This window comes from Sciurus vulgaris (genome assembly GCF_902686455.1).
Source record: "Sciurus vulgaris genome assembly, chromosome: 11".
NCBI classification, from domain to species: domain Eukaryota; kingdom Metazoa; phylum Chordata; class Mammalia; order Rodentia; family Sciuridae; genus Sciurus; species Sciurus vulgaris.
This window is the reverse complement of record NC_136472.1, coordinates 90,351,730-90,369,010: the sequence shown is the minus strand read 5'-3', so window position 1 is coordinate 90,369,010 and position 17,281 is coordinate 90,351,730. Positions and strand designations below refer to the sequence as shown.

Sequence of the window (17,281 nt, the reverse complement as noted above, 5' to 3'; positions counted from 1 at the left end):
AAAGCAAAAACAATATTTTTAAAAGTCTGTGTAAGCCAGGTGCAATGGCACACACCTATAATCCCAGCAGTTCAGTAGGCTAAGGCAGAAGAATTGAAAATTCAATGCCAGCCTCAGCAATTTAGTGAGGCCCTAAGCATCTTAGCAAGAATGTTTCAAAATAAAAAATAAAAAGGACTGGAGATGTGGTTCAGTGGTAAGTGACCCTGGGTTCAAATCCAGTACTGGGGGCAGGGGGAGTGTGTACGTGTCTATAAAGACAAAATTAACGAAGTGAAAATATTAATCATATTACCCTTTGGTCATAGAATCATTGATGTTTTCCCTAATTAACACTTACATGTATAGTTTCAAATTTTTTCACAGAGAACAAATATTACTTTATAGTAAAAGTTTTAAAAATACACTAGTTTAAAAGATAGCCATTTAAATAGATATCTACTTTCTTTTATTCATATAAGAGCACTGTATACCTGACATGAAAATCCAAAGCATACCTAAGTGATTTTGATCATTATTGCTCTAGGATGATTAGTAGAATTGTTCAAATTTTTGAAATCTGGCAATATCAGACACAGAACTAAAATATAAATCAATTCAGTGAACAAAAATAAAGTGATAAAGTGAGAATATGAATAAGCAATAAGTCAATCACCTGTTTTGTGACCATCTCTCTATTCACAAGAGTGGAAATATGATGGTAGGTGGAACTACCGGTTTTCACTGAAGAAATTCTTTTTACTTCAATGTTCTGAAAATTAAACATACAAAAAAAATAGCTTAGGTTAAAAGCATTAATTTTCATTTAAAGCTGGATCCATGGCAAAAACAAACACAAAACAACTTGTGTTTTAATCAGTGCCATGGCTTGGGTTTGAATATGGTTTGTCCTCTCTAAAACTTATGTTGAAATTTAATCCATGATATCAAGAGGTGGGACCACTGGGAAGTGATTGGTGCTCTCCTCTAATGAATGGCTAAATCCTTTCAAGTCATCAATGAGTTATTTTCAAAATGAATCTGCTATAAAAGTCAGTTTGGCTGGGTCTCTTGCATATTACCTGTTTCTGGCCACATGAGGCCCTTCATTAACATGGGATTCTGTCCGAAAGAAGGCCATCAACAGATGCAGTCCTTCCCCTTGCACCAGAATCATAGTGCCAAATAAACCTTTCTTTGTAATACCCAGTGGTACAACCTTATTAGCAACAAAGATGAACTAAGACAATCAGTAAACTTCATATAACATTAGCTAAAACTCTGGTCACAATGAAATAAATCTCTTATTTCCAAAGTTAAATTATTTTGAATTTTAATAAAAGTACCAGCTCCACTAGTACTTCAAAACATTTTCCAAGTGTCTTTAATATAATCAATCTTTTACTTCAGTTCAGAAGTTCACTTCAACTTCTAAGTTATTTAGAGACACATTTCATTTTAAATCACCTGAGTGAAAGTGTTCACAAGACTTGTCAAATCAAAATACAAGCACTTAATTCATAGGAACAAACATACACTATTATATCCAATTCCACATTTGATTACAAAAATTCTACTATAGTTCACATGAGTCTTACTCTTAATATTTAATGATGTATTTTGAGTTTTGGTCCTGAATTGCTAGCCAATATTTAAATATACTTATTCCACAATAAAACACCTCTCAAAAAGATAAATACACTACTTCTTCCACTCCCTTTCTCATATTTTATCCCAGAAGCAGATTCAATCTATAATTTATTATGTACTGATATCTAATTAAACCAACTAAACTAACAAGGAATTTCTTAAGGGTCTACTATACATGGTAGGCATTGTAAATGTTGAAATATAAAATAATGGCTCTTGCCTTGAAGAAGTTCAAAGTAACAGTCTTAATCATTAGAAGTTCTAACAATTTGACATTTTGTATATAACACAATGAAAAAAATGTTCACAAAGAAATAACATTTCTGTTGAGTCTTCTTTCTACACAATATACTAGCTATGAAACCACAACAATGTAATATAACTTCTCTGTCCCTTGGTTTTATCAAGAAAATTAGGTACCAGAATACAGATTAACATACAAAATCATAACTTTCCTAAACACCAATAATGAATTTGCTAAAGAAAGACATCAGGAACACATCCATTTAGTCTCAAAAAAGAAAAGAAAACAAAACAAAAACCTAGGGATCTTACCAAGATCATGAAAGATCTCTACAATGAAAATTATAGAGCACTGAAAAAAGAAATTAATGAAGACATTAGGAGAAAGACCTCCTAGGTTCATGAACAGACAGAATATATTGTTAAAATGGCTATATTAGCAAAAAGCAATCTATAGATTCAATAAATTCCTCATAAATATAATAATGACATTCGTCATACTAGAAAAACCAGCCAAAAATTTGTGTATTTTCTCTCATATGTGGAAGCTAGAAAGAAAACAGGAAAAAAAGGTTGGTGGGGAAGGATCTCATGAAAATAGAAGGGAGATCAGTAGATTTGAGGAAGGGGACCGCCAGGAAGGAAGAAGGGAGAGAAAAGGGAGGTACTGGGGAACAAAACTAACCAAATTATACTATTATACTGTGTGTACAAGCAAATATGTAATAACAAATTCAACTATTATATATTAATTATAATGCACCAATTGTGACAATTATTGTAGGAATCAAGTAATGTATGAAAAAGTACTTTTAAAACTGTAAAGTGGTAGCACTGACATAAAAAATTCAAAGCAAGCTCAGAAGGGAAAAAAGTATAAGAAAGAAAAGATTGAGAATTAATCAAAGATTTGGTTTTAACTTGCAATTGGCTAAAAGAGCATAGAAAAAAAGGTACCCACGAAGGGAAGAAGTCCCATGACTGTAGATAAAAGGGGTTGACCTTCTCTTACAGCTGGTACACTATCTCTGAAGGCAGTGCAAAAAAGAAAAGTAATATGCTTTTAAAATATATAATATATGGTAAAAGATATCAGAGATTACAAACTTTTATTATATCTCAGGGGTTTCAATACAAACTATTTTTTAGCAGTTTATAAAAGATTACTGTGTTTACATTTACAGACTTTAGAGTCTATAATAGTTGAACAGAAGAGTGAATTCTGAGAAGATATATTCATGGAAAGCTAAGTATCACAGTAGAAAGATCATGAGTTTTACAGAATTAGTCAGAACTTGATATAAACTCTGGTTCTCTTACTTAATTGTTAAATTACTCTGCTCCGGTTATTTAGTCCTTGATCTTCAATGTTCCTCACTTGTGAAACAGAGATAACTTCTACCATGCCGGGCTACTGTCATTAAATAAGATACAAATAAGAAACTCAAGACAAGTAAAATCTTGTTAGTACATGAAAAGAGCCCATTGTTTTCACTATAGAAACGGTTTTCTCTTAGGATTTTATTTCACAAAAAATACATTATTTTCTTGGATCACTTAAGGAAAGACCATCTATAGCGTGAGAAGACTAAACAGCCTCATTTCCCTAGGCTTCTCAGCATCCATATTTTAATTTGTTTGGCTAGACAGAGATATAAATGTACCTATATTCTGTGTATGACACCACTCCTTCATAGGGTACACCTCCACGGTCCCCAAATACTCACTACACAACCTAAACCAAAATCCTTTCCCTCCCTTCCACACATAAACTCACAACCAATTCAAAACATATTCAGAGACACTGTTCTTTCCCAAATACCTTTATAAGCCGGGGTAATGAACCTCTTTCTAAAATAATGTTTTCCAGTTAAATTAAGAATATAAACACAAGAGCCTTCTCCACCAAAAAGAATCAGGGCTCTTTGGAGACTCCAGATGTGGAACCAGGAGTTCACAGTGAGCCTGGGTCATATGATGGGCTAGAGAACAAAGAGGTGCTCAAGAAGCAATGAGAATATAGAGCCAGCTTGACATATCCTGCTGATAAAAATTTCAAAAGAATAATAACTATAATTAACTAACACTGAATAAATAAAAATCCAGTCGTCTACAGTCACAGTCACAAAGAAAAAGGAAAAAAAAACCCAAAAAACAAAAACAAACCACATTTTCCAGTACTGGATGTGATAAGCACAACAAATTTTTACTCTAAAATTTGGTAAACAAAAAGACAAGGAATATACCTATTTTCTTAAAAGGAGCTAAAGTTCATGCCCATTGATAAGGGAAAGTTTTTTTGTTTTTTTTTTTTTTAAATAGAATACATGTAGGATGACAGATACCAGCCAGGCACCAAAGTATCACCTCACAGATTACGTGGTAACTGAAAAGGGAAAAATATGCCTTTTGGATGAGCATCTTTCATAGTCACCACTATAATCTAATGATCAAACTTAGAATCTTTAATAGGAGAGCAACCACCATTCTGTATTGCCTGATATGACATCATAAACTACACAACATCACCTATACAGTATTCTTGCCAAATATAATCAAGCTTTTAAACTTATCTCCAGTTTAATGGAAATACAGTACACAAATCCAAGTGGAAATAAGCCAAGGGCAGAATATGTGAAACTAGTTCAGTGTCTTCCAAAGTCTGAAACAAGTGAGTTGACTACAGCTGGGGTAGACAATGCTGTAGAACAAGAGAAACAAAGAAACAAAACAAAAAGAACCTAGACAGATCCTGATTTTAAAGAGAAAAAAGTTACAAGACAAGAGAATTTAGGGTCAATCAGAAAATTGTGATTATGGATTGACTATTAAGTGGCATTAAGGAATTAATGCTAATTTTCTTAGAGTGATAATGGTACTGTGATTATATAAGAGGATATTCTCGAATGCATGCTCGAATATTTAGGGTGAAATATCACCTGTGTATTTTACATTAAATGAGCAAACAGATATACTTATCTACTTAAAATCTGCATATAAAAGGCATTCATTGCACTCTAAACTTCTCTGTATTTGAACATTTTTCATAATAAGTTTGGGAAAAAAGGGGACAACTGCATATTTACATAAAATTCATACCTACCAAAGCACGTACACAGATAATATTGTTTGATTTTTATGAATTTTTGATCTTGGCATTTTATGAACATTAGAAATCATGACAAAGGTAATCAAAAGGTATCATGGCTAAAATACTGCTTGTGTTTTTTATCAACACACATGGTACTGAGGGAGTGGCTGAAATATGACTCTTCCATCTGAACCCTCTTGGATCAAATGTTTACATGCCAGATGGCTCAGCATAAGGGCATGAAAGTGACAAAATTAAAGACCTAAGAGAATATCTGGTACTTATGCTGATGACATGCACATAAAATATACTTGAATATAAAACTAAATTAGACATCCCTATATTTATTTTTTCTTAAGTCTACTTAACTTTTAGGACAAAAATAACCGTGTATATCAAAACAGCCATTTCAAGAACTACAAAAAGCTAATAAGCTAATATGAATGAGAACAAACACTTTAAAAAATGTCCACTTTCCTTAATAAACAATTTTTAAAAAATGAGCTCCAATCACAAAAGCATACATTTTACTTTCATAAATCTTTCCCATTATCTCATAATCTTGAGGAAATTTTAAAAACTTATCTGAATCTTAATTTATCTAGGAAATGGTGACTATAGTGAGCCAAATCCACACTATGGAAACATCTATAGGACAACTAATGCTGTTTTTTTTTTTTTTTTTCATTAAATAGAGTACATTAAAAATTTTAAAAATGCCCTTGGGTTCAATTCCTGACACCAAAAACAAACAAACACACACTAAAAATAAATAAATAAATAAATAATAAAAAGGTGCTGTGCACAGTAGTTTGTGCCTATAATATACTCAGGAGGCCAAGGCAGGATTCCAAGTCAAAGGCCAATCTAGGCAGCTTAGTGAGACCTTGTTTCAAAATAAAGTTTAAAAGAGTTGGGGATATATAGCTTAGTGATACATCATAGGCCTAGCATGTGCAAGGCTTTGAGCTCAATCTCCAAATACCATCCAAAAAAATAAAAAGGCAGAACTATTAATATTTTTTTTTGAAAACCAAAACCATTATAGTTTTTCAAATAAACAAACAAAAAACTTTGAGACCATTGAGGAAAACTGAACACATACTGGGCATTAAATAATATTGGGGTAAATATCAATATTATGTTCTTTTTTAAAATAAAGTCTTTATACATCAGAAATACATACTGAAGTGTTTATGGGTGAAGTAGTATCTAGGGTTATTTTAAAATACTCCAACTATACTTATGTATTACTTGCACAGTTAAGTTTAAACAAATGAAAATTATTTTGAACTCCATTGAATTTTAACAGAAAAGAATTATCATAACCTAGTTCCTCCTGAAGCTCAAAGTAATTCACCTCAAAAAGACTTGGAGGAGGGGGTGGCCGACTTGTAATTTTAGCAGATCTCTTTTTTTCCACAAGCAGAGCTTCCTTTCGAGCTTTTATATGCCTAAAAGAACCCCAAAAGATCAATTAATCTCTTAATCATCAATTAATCTCTAAGGTAATATCTTGGTTAAAAACATAAAAGTCACAGGATCTCTAGAAGTCCTCCAGTCTGATCCCACAGGCTCAGTATGCTGTTTAATAGTTTATACACACTGGACATGTAAGATAAGGTTTTACAAAAAAAGGATTACATAAAGACATAAAGGCCTATAGTGTAGACCAATCTAACAAACATCTAATGTTCTTTTTTTTTTTTTTTGCAGTGCTGGCGATTGAACCCAGGGCCTTGTGCTTGTGAGGCAAAAGCACTCTACCACCTGAGCTATATCCCCAGCCCATATCTAATGTTCTTTAGAACAGTTTAGCGTTAAAAGCTAGAAATGTTGAATAGCCACTGCTGACCATTAACAAGCTCCTTTTTACAGCATGCAAAAAGTACTAATGACTTCCAGAGTCTATAAGTCACTACCTCTTTCAAAAGTCTTTTTTTTTTTCCCCAACTACCGGGGATGAAATTCAGGGCTTCACACATTAGGCAAGCCCTCTACCACTACATCTCCAGCCTTTTTTTAATGTTCTTAATTTACAGTGATTTTATTCATCTTTTACATCAGTCAGACAGATTTTGGTTAACATACATTCTGAACCAGACATATATTTCTCCAGAAACCTAGCAACTGCTACAACACTCAAAATGTTCAGATTACAACTAGAAGAGAAAGCTCATTCATTTTTAAGTTCACCTAAGTAAACCACTGCACCATTGCATCACACTTGGTAGCATTCATTTCTAACCATGTTAGTTTTAGTTGAGAATATGATAAAAATTAATACATTACCAGCTTTTTTGTTTCGTTAATATTTCTTTTTGGTTTTTCTGTACTTTCAGGGCCTCTTTATGCCTTATTTCTGCTTTTCTTTTCCTTTCTGCAGTCCGATGTGCCAAAGCATCTAAATCAGGTTCCTAAAAGCACGTATTACTTAAAATGTCATGTTAAACAAGATTAGTAGAAATGCACCTATTTGATGTCAGAACAGAAGTGACTTTTCAATTTTTGCATACTTTCTTACATAGCATAGCAAAATATTCAATGGTACCACTGGCAGTATACCCTATCAGGGGGGACAAGTTAATAAAGCCTTTAACTTATATTATTATGAAAACAGACTGTCAAAGTACTAGGACAAGGGTTAAATTAAGTAATAAAAATCCCTTTATATTAAAATGCCAAATTTATGGTAATATGAGTGGTTATTAGCTGGAGCAAAAATCATGAGGTGCCACACAAATGACTGAGATTGGGGAAACTACACTAAACACAAAGTTGATGGCAAACATAGTTACAAATATATAACATCTGAACTTAATGCCAAAAACACAGACCAAAACTAGGACCAAGAATCAGACTGCGTGCCACAAAAAGATATTTCTTTTTCTCACTAATCTTTTTCAAAGATTTATCTTCTTTGAAAGCAACCTATATATTATTATGACTGATTCTGGAAATGGCAAACTAGTATTTTCTAACTATAAATGACAATAAACAAATCAAAATAAAGTTAGGAGGCAGTGTTAAATACCAAATTAAGTTCTACCTTGCCTTTCTGAAAGTCATTTAAGAATCATTACTATTTGTGAATGAAATCAAGGATATGTAATATATCCAACCATACATGTTTAGATGTATCAGGAATGAGAAATCTGAATTTATTCCACTGAATCTGACCAAAATGCTTGAGATAAACAACTTCTGATTCATAAGGTTACTATTTGATTTACAAAGATATGTAAGAACTGGAAGAGCATACTGCTAATTTAAATATCATAGAAAGATATATTTTACTTGACATGACTTACTAGGAAAGACATACTACTCTTTTCAAATTAAATTAAATTGATTAAAAAATAAAAATAAAATAAAAAGCAGGCTTTGGCTGCCCCAAATAAATTCTACACATGAAAATGCTTTTAGAGCCCAAGCATTCAACAAATATAATTTAGTTTTAACTGACATTAGTGTCATAATCAGGTAGTCAAAGAAGCTTACTCACATTTTCTTTGGCCTGTCGATGTCCCTCACCCATATTTCTTAAGCTTGCCAAATACAGTTTTTCCAAGTTCCGTATTTTCTGAGTTTGTGATTCTTCCCATTCTGCCCTTAGCTCCTCTGCCAAACGAGTAAAGTGCTGATTTCTCCTCTGCTTTATATCTTCTCTTATCTGTAAGGCAATATCCTTTTCTTGTTCTCGAACCTAAAGAATGAACAATTAATGGATTATATGAAGGAGGCTTACTGAAACTCATCTGAAAAACTATCTGGAAATAAGAACTCAATGCATTTTCTTCAGGCCCATCAATCCTCCTGAATACTCATCTTATGTAAGATAAGGTTTTTGTAGAAGAGAAAATCCAAACAATGTTAAAAAAATGAGAATCTCAAGACTACTTCCAAAGTCCTTTATCTAGATTTTGGTTTTCTTCTCTAAATCTCTAACAGAACTGCCACTATCACCCTAACAACCTATAAAAGGTTAAAATGCTAAACATGATTTAAAAAATTCACAGCCCAAAGTAGAGATAGAGCCAGATGAGAACTCCATTTCTGTGATATATCATCACCAATTCTACACAGAATAGCACCTAAAACATGCTTCGCAAAGACTTAATTACATTATTCTAGGTAGCTAGGAAAGGATAATCTACAACACCTATTAAATTTGTCTCAAAAACTAAAAATTATTTCAATAAGTCTTCTGGGAAATCATTCTATGTTCTGTTCTCATCCATAGACTACAGATCATTTAAAATAATTTAAAGACCCATTTCCTAATATTTATTTAATCAAATAATACCTATCTTCCAACTCTCCCCCAAGCTACTTACCATCTCACCCTATTTTTCAAATGTTCCAAAACTAGTTAATATAGAAGAACCAGGGCTCTTTTACAGCCAGAAGAGGTTTTTAAATGCAACATCTCACTTAGAACATTCTAATGCAAAAACAAAACAAAACAAAACAAACAAACAAAAAAACCTGAATGATTTGAAGAGACAAAGAATTTAAAGCTTTATTCGAAAGAAAGCATACCTGTAGCAATCTTAGTTTTCGTCTTCTTTCATAATCTTCCTTCAAAATGAAGGCTTCCTCATTGGGACTCAATCTCAGCTTGCCAGCATTCACTGCCTTTCTTTTCATTTCTGTACTCTTTAAATATAAAGGATCTGAATTTTTAAAAAATGAAAATGTCTATAAAGACATATACCACTGAAATAGAGCAGCAAAGATTAATTTTAAAAATTCATATTAACAGAATATACAGGCAAATGAAATAATTTTGCCAACTTGTTTACAAATAGCAATTGTAAACCCAGCACTTAGATCAGTGGTTCTCAGAGGTAAGAGAAAAGAAAAGAATTGCTCAGAAAACTTTCCCCCATCTACAGACTGTTTACCTAGAGTCTCAGGACCTGACTTATCCTTGATGGGCATTTCCAGAGTTTACTTAGTTTAAATGTAAAAGAGCAAGAAGATTTAAAAAAATATGTGGTGGTAGAGAAAAAATGTTTTCATAACTACAGCTTAACACTTTAGAACTCTGATAACCTCTTAAAAACCAGTGAGACTGCACAAGGCCCTGGGTTCAATCCTTGGCACCTCTAAATAAATAAATAAATAATAAATAAAACAAACCAGTGAGACTGCTATAACACAGCTGAGGGCTCCTGGTCACTTGATTCAGCTCCCTGTTTCTTGAGATATATAAGAAACACTGTATCTGATGGTATCACGTCAATTCAATACCATCCAGTAAATAATTTCTCAATAATACAATGGTGTGGTATGACCATTTTAAACAATACTTTCTAGAATAAATGAATCTGTCAGTGTTTAGATTTCCAGTTGTATTCTTCTAACACTACTTTTATACTCAGGTATTCTCCCATTCCTCCCCAGTTTTAACATGCCACTATATTGGAGAAATGGAAAAAAAGAGTTAAGAATCTGTAGACTGTATAATCTGAAAACCCTTCTCAGGTAATTCTGATATCAACTTGTTCACATTACCACCACTTCAAAATATTATACACTTTACACTGATGGAAAAATCATTATTTTATCTGCACCATGTCAACACTTCTCAAGTCTCTTCACAATGATCAGGGAGGTAAACTGTGTTACTGTATAGAATATCTTTCTAAAGCTGGCATAAGCCCTGCTTCCTCCATGAAATTGCTCTCTAGTTCCTGCTCCATTCATTCACTCACCCCTAACTTGCCCACTTGTAATGTATATTATCTACACATTTACAGGGGACTGAATTCTATGTTGTTTAGGTATCACCTACTTTTGTTTTCTATAAGTTATAGTCTGTCCTTTGTGCATAAGATTCCTAACAACTGAAGGATGATGTTAAGATTTAAAATGTGCTAATATTCAAATAAATATGAAAAATAAAAACTATTTCACATGCTATGGATGGATAGTCTTCTCAATCAGATGCAAACAGAATAGGGAAACTATGGGGTTACATAATAGGCACCAATATTTTTTTCTGTGAATTCTCCATCAGAATGTAAGCTCAGTGAAGACAAATAGTATCACCTACTGTTTTATGTCCATAGTCTAAAAATAGTGTCTTAAAACTACATAGGTACATTTGTGTGTTGACATTCAGTGAGTTAATTCATGTAAAGGACTACATAGAGAAATACAGTCAGTCATCTTCCACAGGACTCTGCTGTCAAAAGGAGTAACTGCTTGCACCTAAAAATTTTTTCCAATGCAACTTACTGATTTGATACAAGTCTTTGGTAATGATAGAAAGCCAATTATTTATCTCATTTTATATTTGTTTTAGTTAGCTTTTTCGCTGCTGTGACTGAAGGACCCAACCAGAACAACTGTAGAGGAGGAAAGGTTTATTTAGGGGTTCACAGTTTTAAAGGTCTCAGTCCCTAAGTGGCTGGTTCCATTCCCAGGGGCTCCTGGAAAGGCAGTAAAATATGGTGGAAGACTGTGGCAGGGGGAGATAGCTCATGTGATGACCAGGAAGCAGAGAGAGAGAGATTTCACTCTCCATATACAAAATACATACCCCAAAGCCACACCCCACCTGCCCCCAGTTTCCACTCAGTTAATCCCATCAGGGAATCAAATCACTGATTAAGTTAAGGCTACGTATGACCCAATCATTTCTCCTCCAGACCTTCCTGCATTGTTCCACACATGAGCTTTTGGGGGACACCACATTTAAACCATAACAACATCTAAAGAAATAAAGGCCTCTGGGTTAAAGGACTCACCTAAGTGGCAATATCTAGTGGCAAAGCCAAGACAATAATCTGGTTTCCTTATTCCAATTGGCTCTTAACTTTCTAGTAAGTAGACTGAGGAAAATTTTATTTAAGTTGTTGTTTTTTTATAAGTGAGGATGAAGAACAGGAAGGACAGAAAAAAAAATGAGTGAGACTAAATTTAGTCTTCACAATGTGTCTTTTTAAATTTGTCTGAAGTTCTATGAATATTCACTTACACAATCAAACTATTAGAATTAATTACTGGTGCATCTCAAAATTTCACTGAATGGGAAAAAAAGAAAAAGAAATACACACACACATATATAAACATATACATATATATAATAAAAAAATCACTGAATGGAAAAGTCAGATATGAAAAAAGCATATAATAAAATTGTATTCATATGAAGTTTAAAAACAAGGATTCAAGACAAATGCATAAGGTAGACATATGTAAAAATTCCTCAAATGGTAGGCTTAGATCTGGGTATTTTATTCTAAATATAAAAGGAAAAAACTAATTTTTCATATTCTTTTGAGTATTCATCACCTATCAGAGGATTATAGTTGTTATTTTCATTGGATTTTTTTCATGCTTAGTTGTTAAAAATTTATTTGAAAATAATCTTTATTTTAATCACCATATACCTTTCTCCAGTTTCTCCAAATGTCAACATCTTACATAACCGTAGCACAATAACCAAAATCAGATAATGAACATTGGCCCATCACTTTTACCCAATCTACAGACCTTATTCAAATTTTGTCAATTATCCTACTACCATCTATTTTCTGGATCAGGACCCAATCCTGGGCATTTGGTGGTTGTGTAACTGGATACTCCAGAAAGCAGAAGCCAAAATGGGATTAAACTCAGGGGAGATGCCTCTGAGAGAGAAAACAGGGAAGAACTGGAAAAGACTAGAGGCTCTCAGACTACAGTGAAAGTCTGACACTGAGTGAAGGAGAGTGGATGCTAAGGAAGGTTCAGAGACCTCTGTGGAGTTTCTCAACAACAGACCTACCTTAGTATTCCTGCCACTGACGCTGGCTGGGAGCCAGTGGGACAGTTCCATAGCCTTGTCAAAACCCCAATATGGGGGGCGGGGGGTGGGGACGAAAATACCAGTCAATTTTTTAGTTCAGCATCCTCAATCTAAATTTGTCTAATCTTTATTTGTAACTAAGTGGAAGCTGTGCATTTCTGCCAAAAACACTACATAAGCAAGTTCATCCTGACCTATCAGGAGGCAAAAGAATTTGATATGTCTTACTACTGGTGGTGTGATTTTTGACCACCTGGTTAAGACGGTGTGTATCAGATTGCTCCCTGTATTTATTATTTTTCTTTTATAATTATCTGATGAGTAGTTGAGGTTATATATAAAAAATCATGTTTTTCACCATACTTTTGTCTACTTATGTTAGTACCCATCCACGACTGTTGTCTGAATCAATTACTGTGGTGTTTATCCATAAATTTTTTTTTTTTCTATTTCCATTATTCCTTCTACACCTATAAAATGGAATTCTACTTAGGGTGTTTTCCCTGCTGCCCTATTTCTATTTGCATTGTAAGATGTCCTACTGAGAATAAAACTGCACCTAGCACATGGTAAACACAAAATACTAGACTTTGATGACGCAGGTTCGAGAGCCACCGCTGCCACTTATTAGAAGATGACACCGGCCAAATCACTTAAGTCACTTTGGTCTCGTTTCCTTAAATTGTGTAAGGGAAGTAATATCTTCCCCAACAGTTTGTTCGAGTAATTACGTGACTTAATCAGTGTGACACCTCCAAATACGTTTTATGTATTTAAGACTCAGGACTGTCACTGTTTTAAAAGCTGAGTTTGTGACAGAATACCACAGAAATTAAGGGTGGCAGACGCCAAATGAGATCCGCTCTGCAGGATTCAACGCCGGGCAATGCTTTTAAAGGGCTACCAGGATTCAGAGCACGTCCGCGGGTGACCTGCGCGAAGGGGCAGCAGCAGAGAACCTCCAGCGCCGCCACCCCGCGGCGTGGAAGCTCAGGGGCTGGAGAGGCTGCAGGGGAACCCCGCGCGACCCCGCCCGGGGAAGGCGCGCAACGCCACTCGCGCAACAGGGCGGGGAGCAGCCCGGGTCGCACGCATCTCCAGTCCCGGGCGCTCAGTACAGCGGCCCGCAAGACCGCTGCCGGGGCCCGCCGCCTGCCGAAACTTGAGACCCGCGGCCCGGGCAGCGTTCGGGGATCCCCTTCCTTGGGTGCACACCCCTAGCTTCTGGCCTTCCGGAAGTCGTGCACACCCAGGGCGGCGAGGCGGCATGTGCACCCCTCACTCACCTGAGAACCGGGAGCCCGGCGCCTGGAGCCGTGGCCCAAAGGGAGCAGACCCCGACAGTCGCCACCGATCAGCTTCCCAACAGCCGTTTGTGCGCCTGCGGAGCGGCCATCGCCAAACCCTCGTCACTTCCGTCATTCAAACCGCCCGCCAATGGCGGGACCAAACCGCGGGAACCCGCCCGCTTCTGCTTTTCCCGGGGCCGCCGGAAGGCCGCGCCGAGTTGAAGCCGGGCGCAGGCGCGCCAGGCGGCGGCCCTACGTAGAGGCCCATTATTGCTCAGGCCTCCGAAGGATTGAGGTCTTACTAACTCACTCATTACTCGCTCCTTTCACAGGTCCCGAAACGGAAGTCCCGAAAGGGGAAACTATTCGCCCAGAGCTATGAGGGTAACTTTGGTGTTAAGGTTCCATCATGAAGATGGGCTATCTCGACAAAGGGATGAATTCCAGAAATATTTAGGAAAGAAAGGTAGCTGTACTTGACATGTGAGGTTGAGGGAAAAGGGAGAGTGAAGTTATTTTCACAGGCCACCAGCTTGGGTAGTACTGTTGACTACTGATTCTCAAGGTAGCAATCAGAAGTGGTAGTTAAGTAGACATAGTGATGAGCTCAGGTCTGTGCGCACATTTTGGACTTCATGTGCCTTTCGAATATCTAGCAATGTACAGTGAGTAGATAAACGCGTTCAGAGATAGTCTACAGAAATAACCGGGTTAAGCATATAGGGGTTTTATTTTGTGGGTAATAACAAAAGCTAGAGGAAATAGATGAGTGGATCACTTAAGAAGAATCTGCTGGGGGGGTGGGCATTGAGCTGAGAACCAAACTAATGAGCACCAAACAAAGACAAGGAAATGAAGGAAGGAACTCTCAAGTACGTAAAGAAGAAATAGTGATCCCATCTCAGATTTACAGACCAGGAAGCTGAGAGGTTCAGTGACTTGGCCAAAAGCACATATAAGTGAAGGATAGAAGTAGGTCTAGAATTCATGTTCCTTCCCAAATATTTGGGTTTTTTTTCCCTGCCCCCCCTTCTGACACATTTATCTTGATGAATAATTTTATTGATTCAGAGATACCCTTCCGCGGCCAAGAAGATGTGCCTATTATTTCATGCTTTGGGCTAAGTTTAGTGCATGGCCACAGTTTCCAAAAGCCCTCTGCACTTTCCTCATCATGGCATTTGTGAGTTCTTATTGAAATGAGCTGTTAATGAGGCTCTCCATTGAGTAGACTTTAAGTCCCTTGTAAACTGGAAGTGCATTTTGTTTATTGCCTGGCATATAGAGCTTCTCAAATGTTTGTTGACCAGCTGAATGAATGAACAAATTATATGCTCCACTTCCCTTCTAGTATCCTGGGCAGAAATTCCACAAATGGAGATTCTGAATTGAGGTTTGTTCTGTTATAAATAGGAGGCACTGAGGAATCAAAGGCCAGTGGGCTTAGAGTCAGAATGTCTGGCTTATCATCACAACCTATACTTTCTAGCAGTGGGACCTTGAACCAATGACTCTTATTCTCTGTTTTGGTTCCCACCCACCCTCCACCTTTTCTTTTCCTTTTTGTTTGTTTGTTTGGTGCTTAAGGACATTTTACCATTGAGCTCCATCCCCAGCCCTTAGTAAATTTTGAGACAGAATCTTCCTAAGTTGCTGAGAGTCTAAGTTACCCAGCCTGGCCTCAAATTTGCTATTCTTCCACCTTATCCTCCTGAGTTGCTGGGATTACGGCATGGGCCACCATGCTCTGCATCTGTTTTGATTGTCTATTACTGTAAACAAACCACCCTGGAATGTCCAAAAATCACTCTTTCATGTCAGCTGTCCATTGATATTGGCTATTACCTGAGAACTTAGCTGGAACTACTTATTTATTTATGTTGTAGATGGACACAATACCTTTATTTTATCTATTTTTATGTGGTGCTGAGGATCGAACTCAGTGCCTCACATGGGGTAGGCAAATACTCTACCACTGGGCTGCAACCCAAGCCTTCAGCTGGAACTTTTGACCAGAGCATCTGTGTGTGCCCTCTCCACTGGGTTGGACAACTCATTGCCTAGTTCTGCTTCCAGAGGGAGTATGCTAAGATTGAGCATTCTCAGAGAAAGTAGAAGCTGCAAGTGCTTTTGAAGATGGTGCTGAGGAGGAGTTGTAATAAATTCTGCCACATTTTATTGACTAAGTATCATCAGGCTAGCCCAGATTCAAGTGAAGGGGAAATGAACTCCATCTCTTAATGGAAAGAGTGACAAAGATCTTGTGGCCATTTTAACCCACCACTCTTCTCTTGAATTTCTCTCTTCACAGGATAATTTTGTGACTCAAAAAGCATGAAACATGAGAATACTTTGCAAACTCGGAAGGGCTATACACATGTTAGGTAAGCAGCTATTATATTTTTTTCCATCCAGCATCTTTTTTTTCTCCTCTACTACAGACCTGGCCCTTCAGGTCACAAGCATAGGCAAGTGACACAGACTCGAAAAATTGCAGTTCTCTATCTCTCCTGAAATTGCGACTGAACTGAGGATGGGTATGTGACCTAAAGTGGGCAATCAGAGTCATAGAAATTGTTTCTGGAACCAGCAGAAATGAATATATTCTTCCATGGGTTTATATTACTATATGAAACTAGAGGTTCCCATTGTGGTTTGAATATGAGGTCTCTCCCAAAGCTCCTGTGTTAATTCAGGAATGTTCAGAGATGAAATTAATAGATTATGAGAGTTGTAATTGAATCAATGGATTAGTCCAGTTGATGGATTAATAATTTGAAAGGACTACTGTATTGGGTAGTAACTGTAGGCAGGTAGAGCATGGCTGGAGGAGGTAGGTCGCTAGGGTCATGTCCTTGGGAATTATATTTTGTTCCCCTGGTTTCTCCTCTCAGTTTTCTGGCTGCCATGAGGAAAGCAGTGCTCCTCTGCCATGTCCTTTTGCCATGATGTGCTGCCTCACTAGTACCCAGAGCAATGAATTGGCTTACTACGAATTGAACCTCTGAAACTGTGAGCCAAAATAAACTTTTCTTTCTCTAAGTTGTTCTTGTCAGGTATTTTGGTACAGTGATGCAAAACTGACCAACACAGACTCCCCACAAGCTCGTCTGAAAGAATGTGTCTGACATACAGCAAGGAGCTTGGAAAGGGAATCCTGACAGTGTTCAAGTTCCTAGATCCAGCTGTTCCTGAGGTTGGTGATAGGCTTGCTCATACTGTAGCTTA

At 36.5% G+C, this 17,281-nt stretch overlaps 1 protein-coding gene across 12 annotated transcripts in view; it reads right to left on the bottom strand.

Annotated features, from left to right (window-relative positions):
* The window catches only part of CEP295 (centrosomal protein 295), a gene marked incomplete at its 3' end in the record, with an annotated part of 58,985 nt that extends 44,792 nt beyond the window's left edge, over nt 1-14,193 (bottom strand). For 8 of the 12 annotated variants that reach the window (XM_079101913.1, XM_079101909.1, XM_079101906.1 and 5 more), the window contains exons 1-6: nt 14,051-14,193; nt 9,506-9,639; nt 8,469-8,669; nt 7,256-7,380; nt 6,324-6,417; nt 656-751 (exon numbers count right to left, since the gene is read on the bottom strand). In XM_079101913.1, the coding sequence (XP_078958039.1) occupies nt 656-751; nt 6,324-6,417; nt 7,256-7,380; nt 8,469-8,669; nt 9,506-9,639; nt 14,051-14,186 (786 nt within the window). In that variant the 5' untranslated portion in view covers nt 14,187-14,193. Of the gene's footprint in view, nt 1-655; nt 752-6,292; nt 6,418-7,255; nt 7,381-8,468; nt 8,670-9,300; nt 9,408-9,505; nt 9,640-14,050 lie in introns of those variants that run through there. The other 4 variants (XM_079101916.1, XM_079101917.1, XM_079101907.1 and 1 more) reach the window with 4 other exon arrangements.
* Between the last annotated feature and the right edge of the window lie 3,088 nt (nt 14,194-17,281).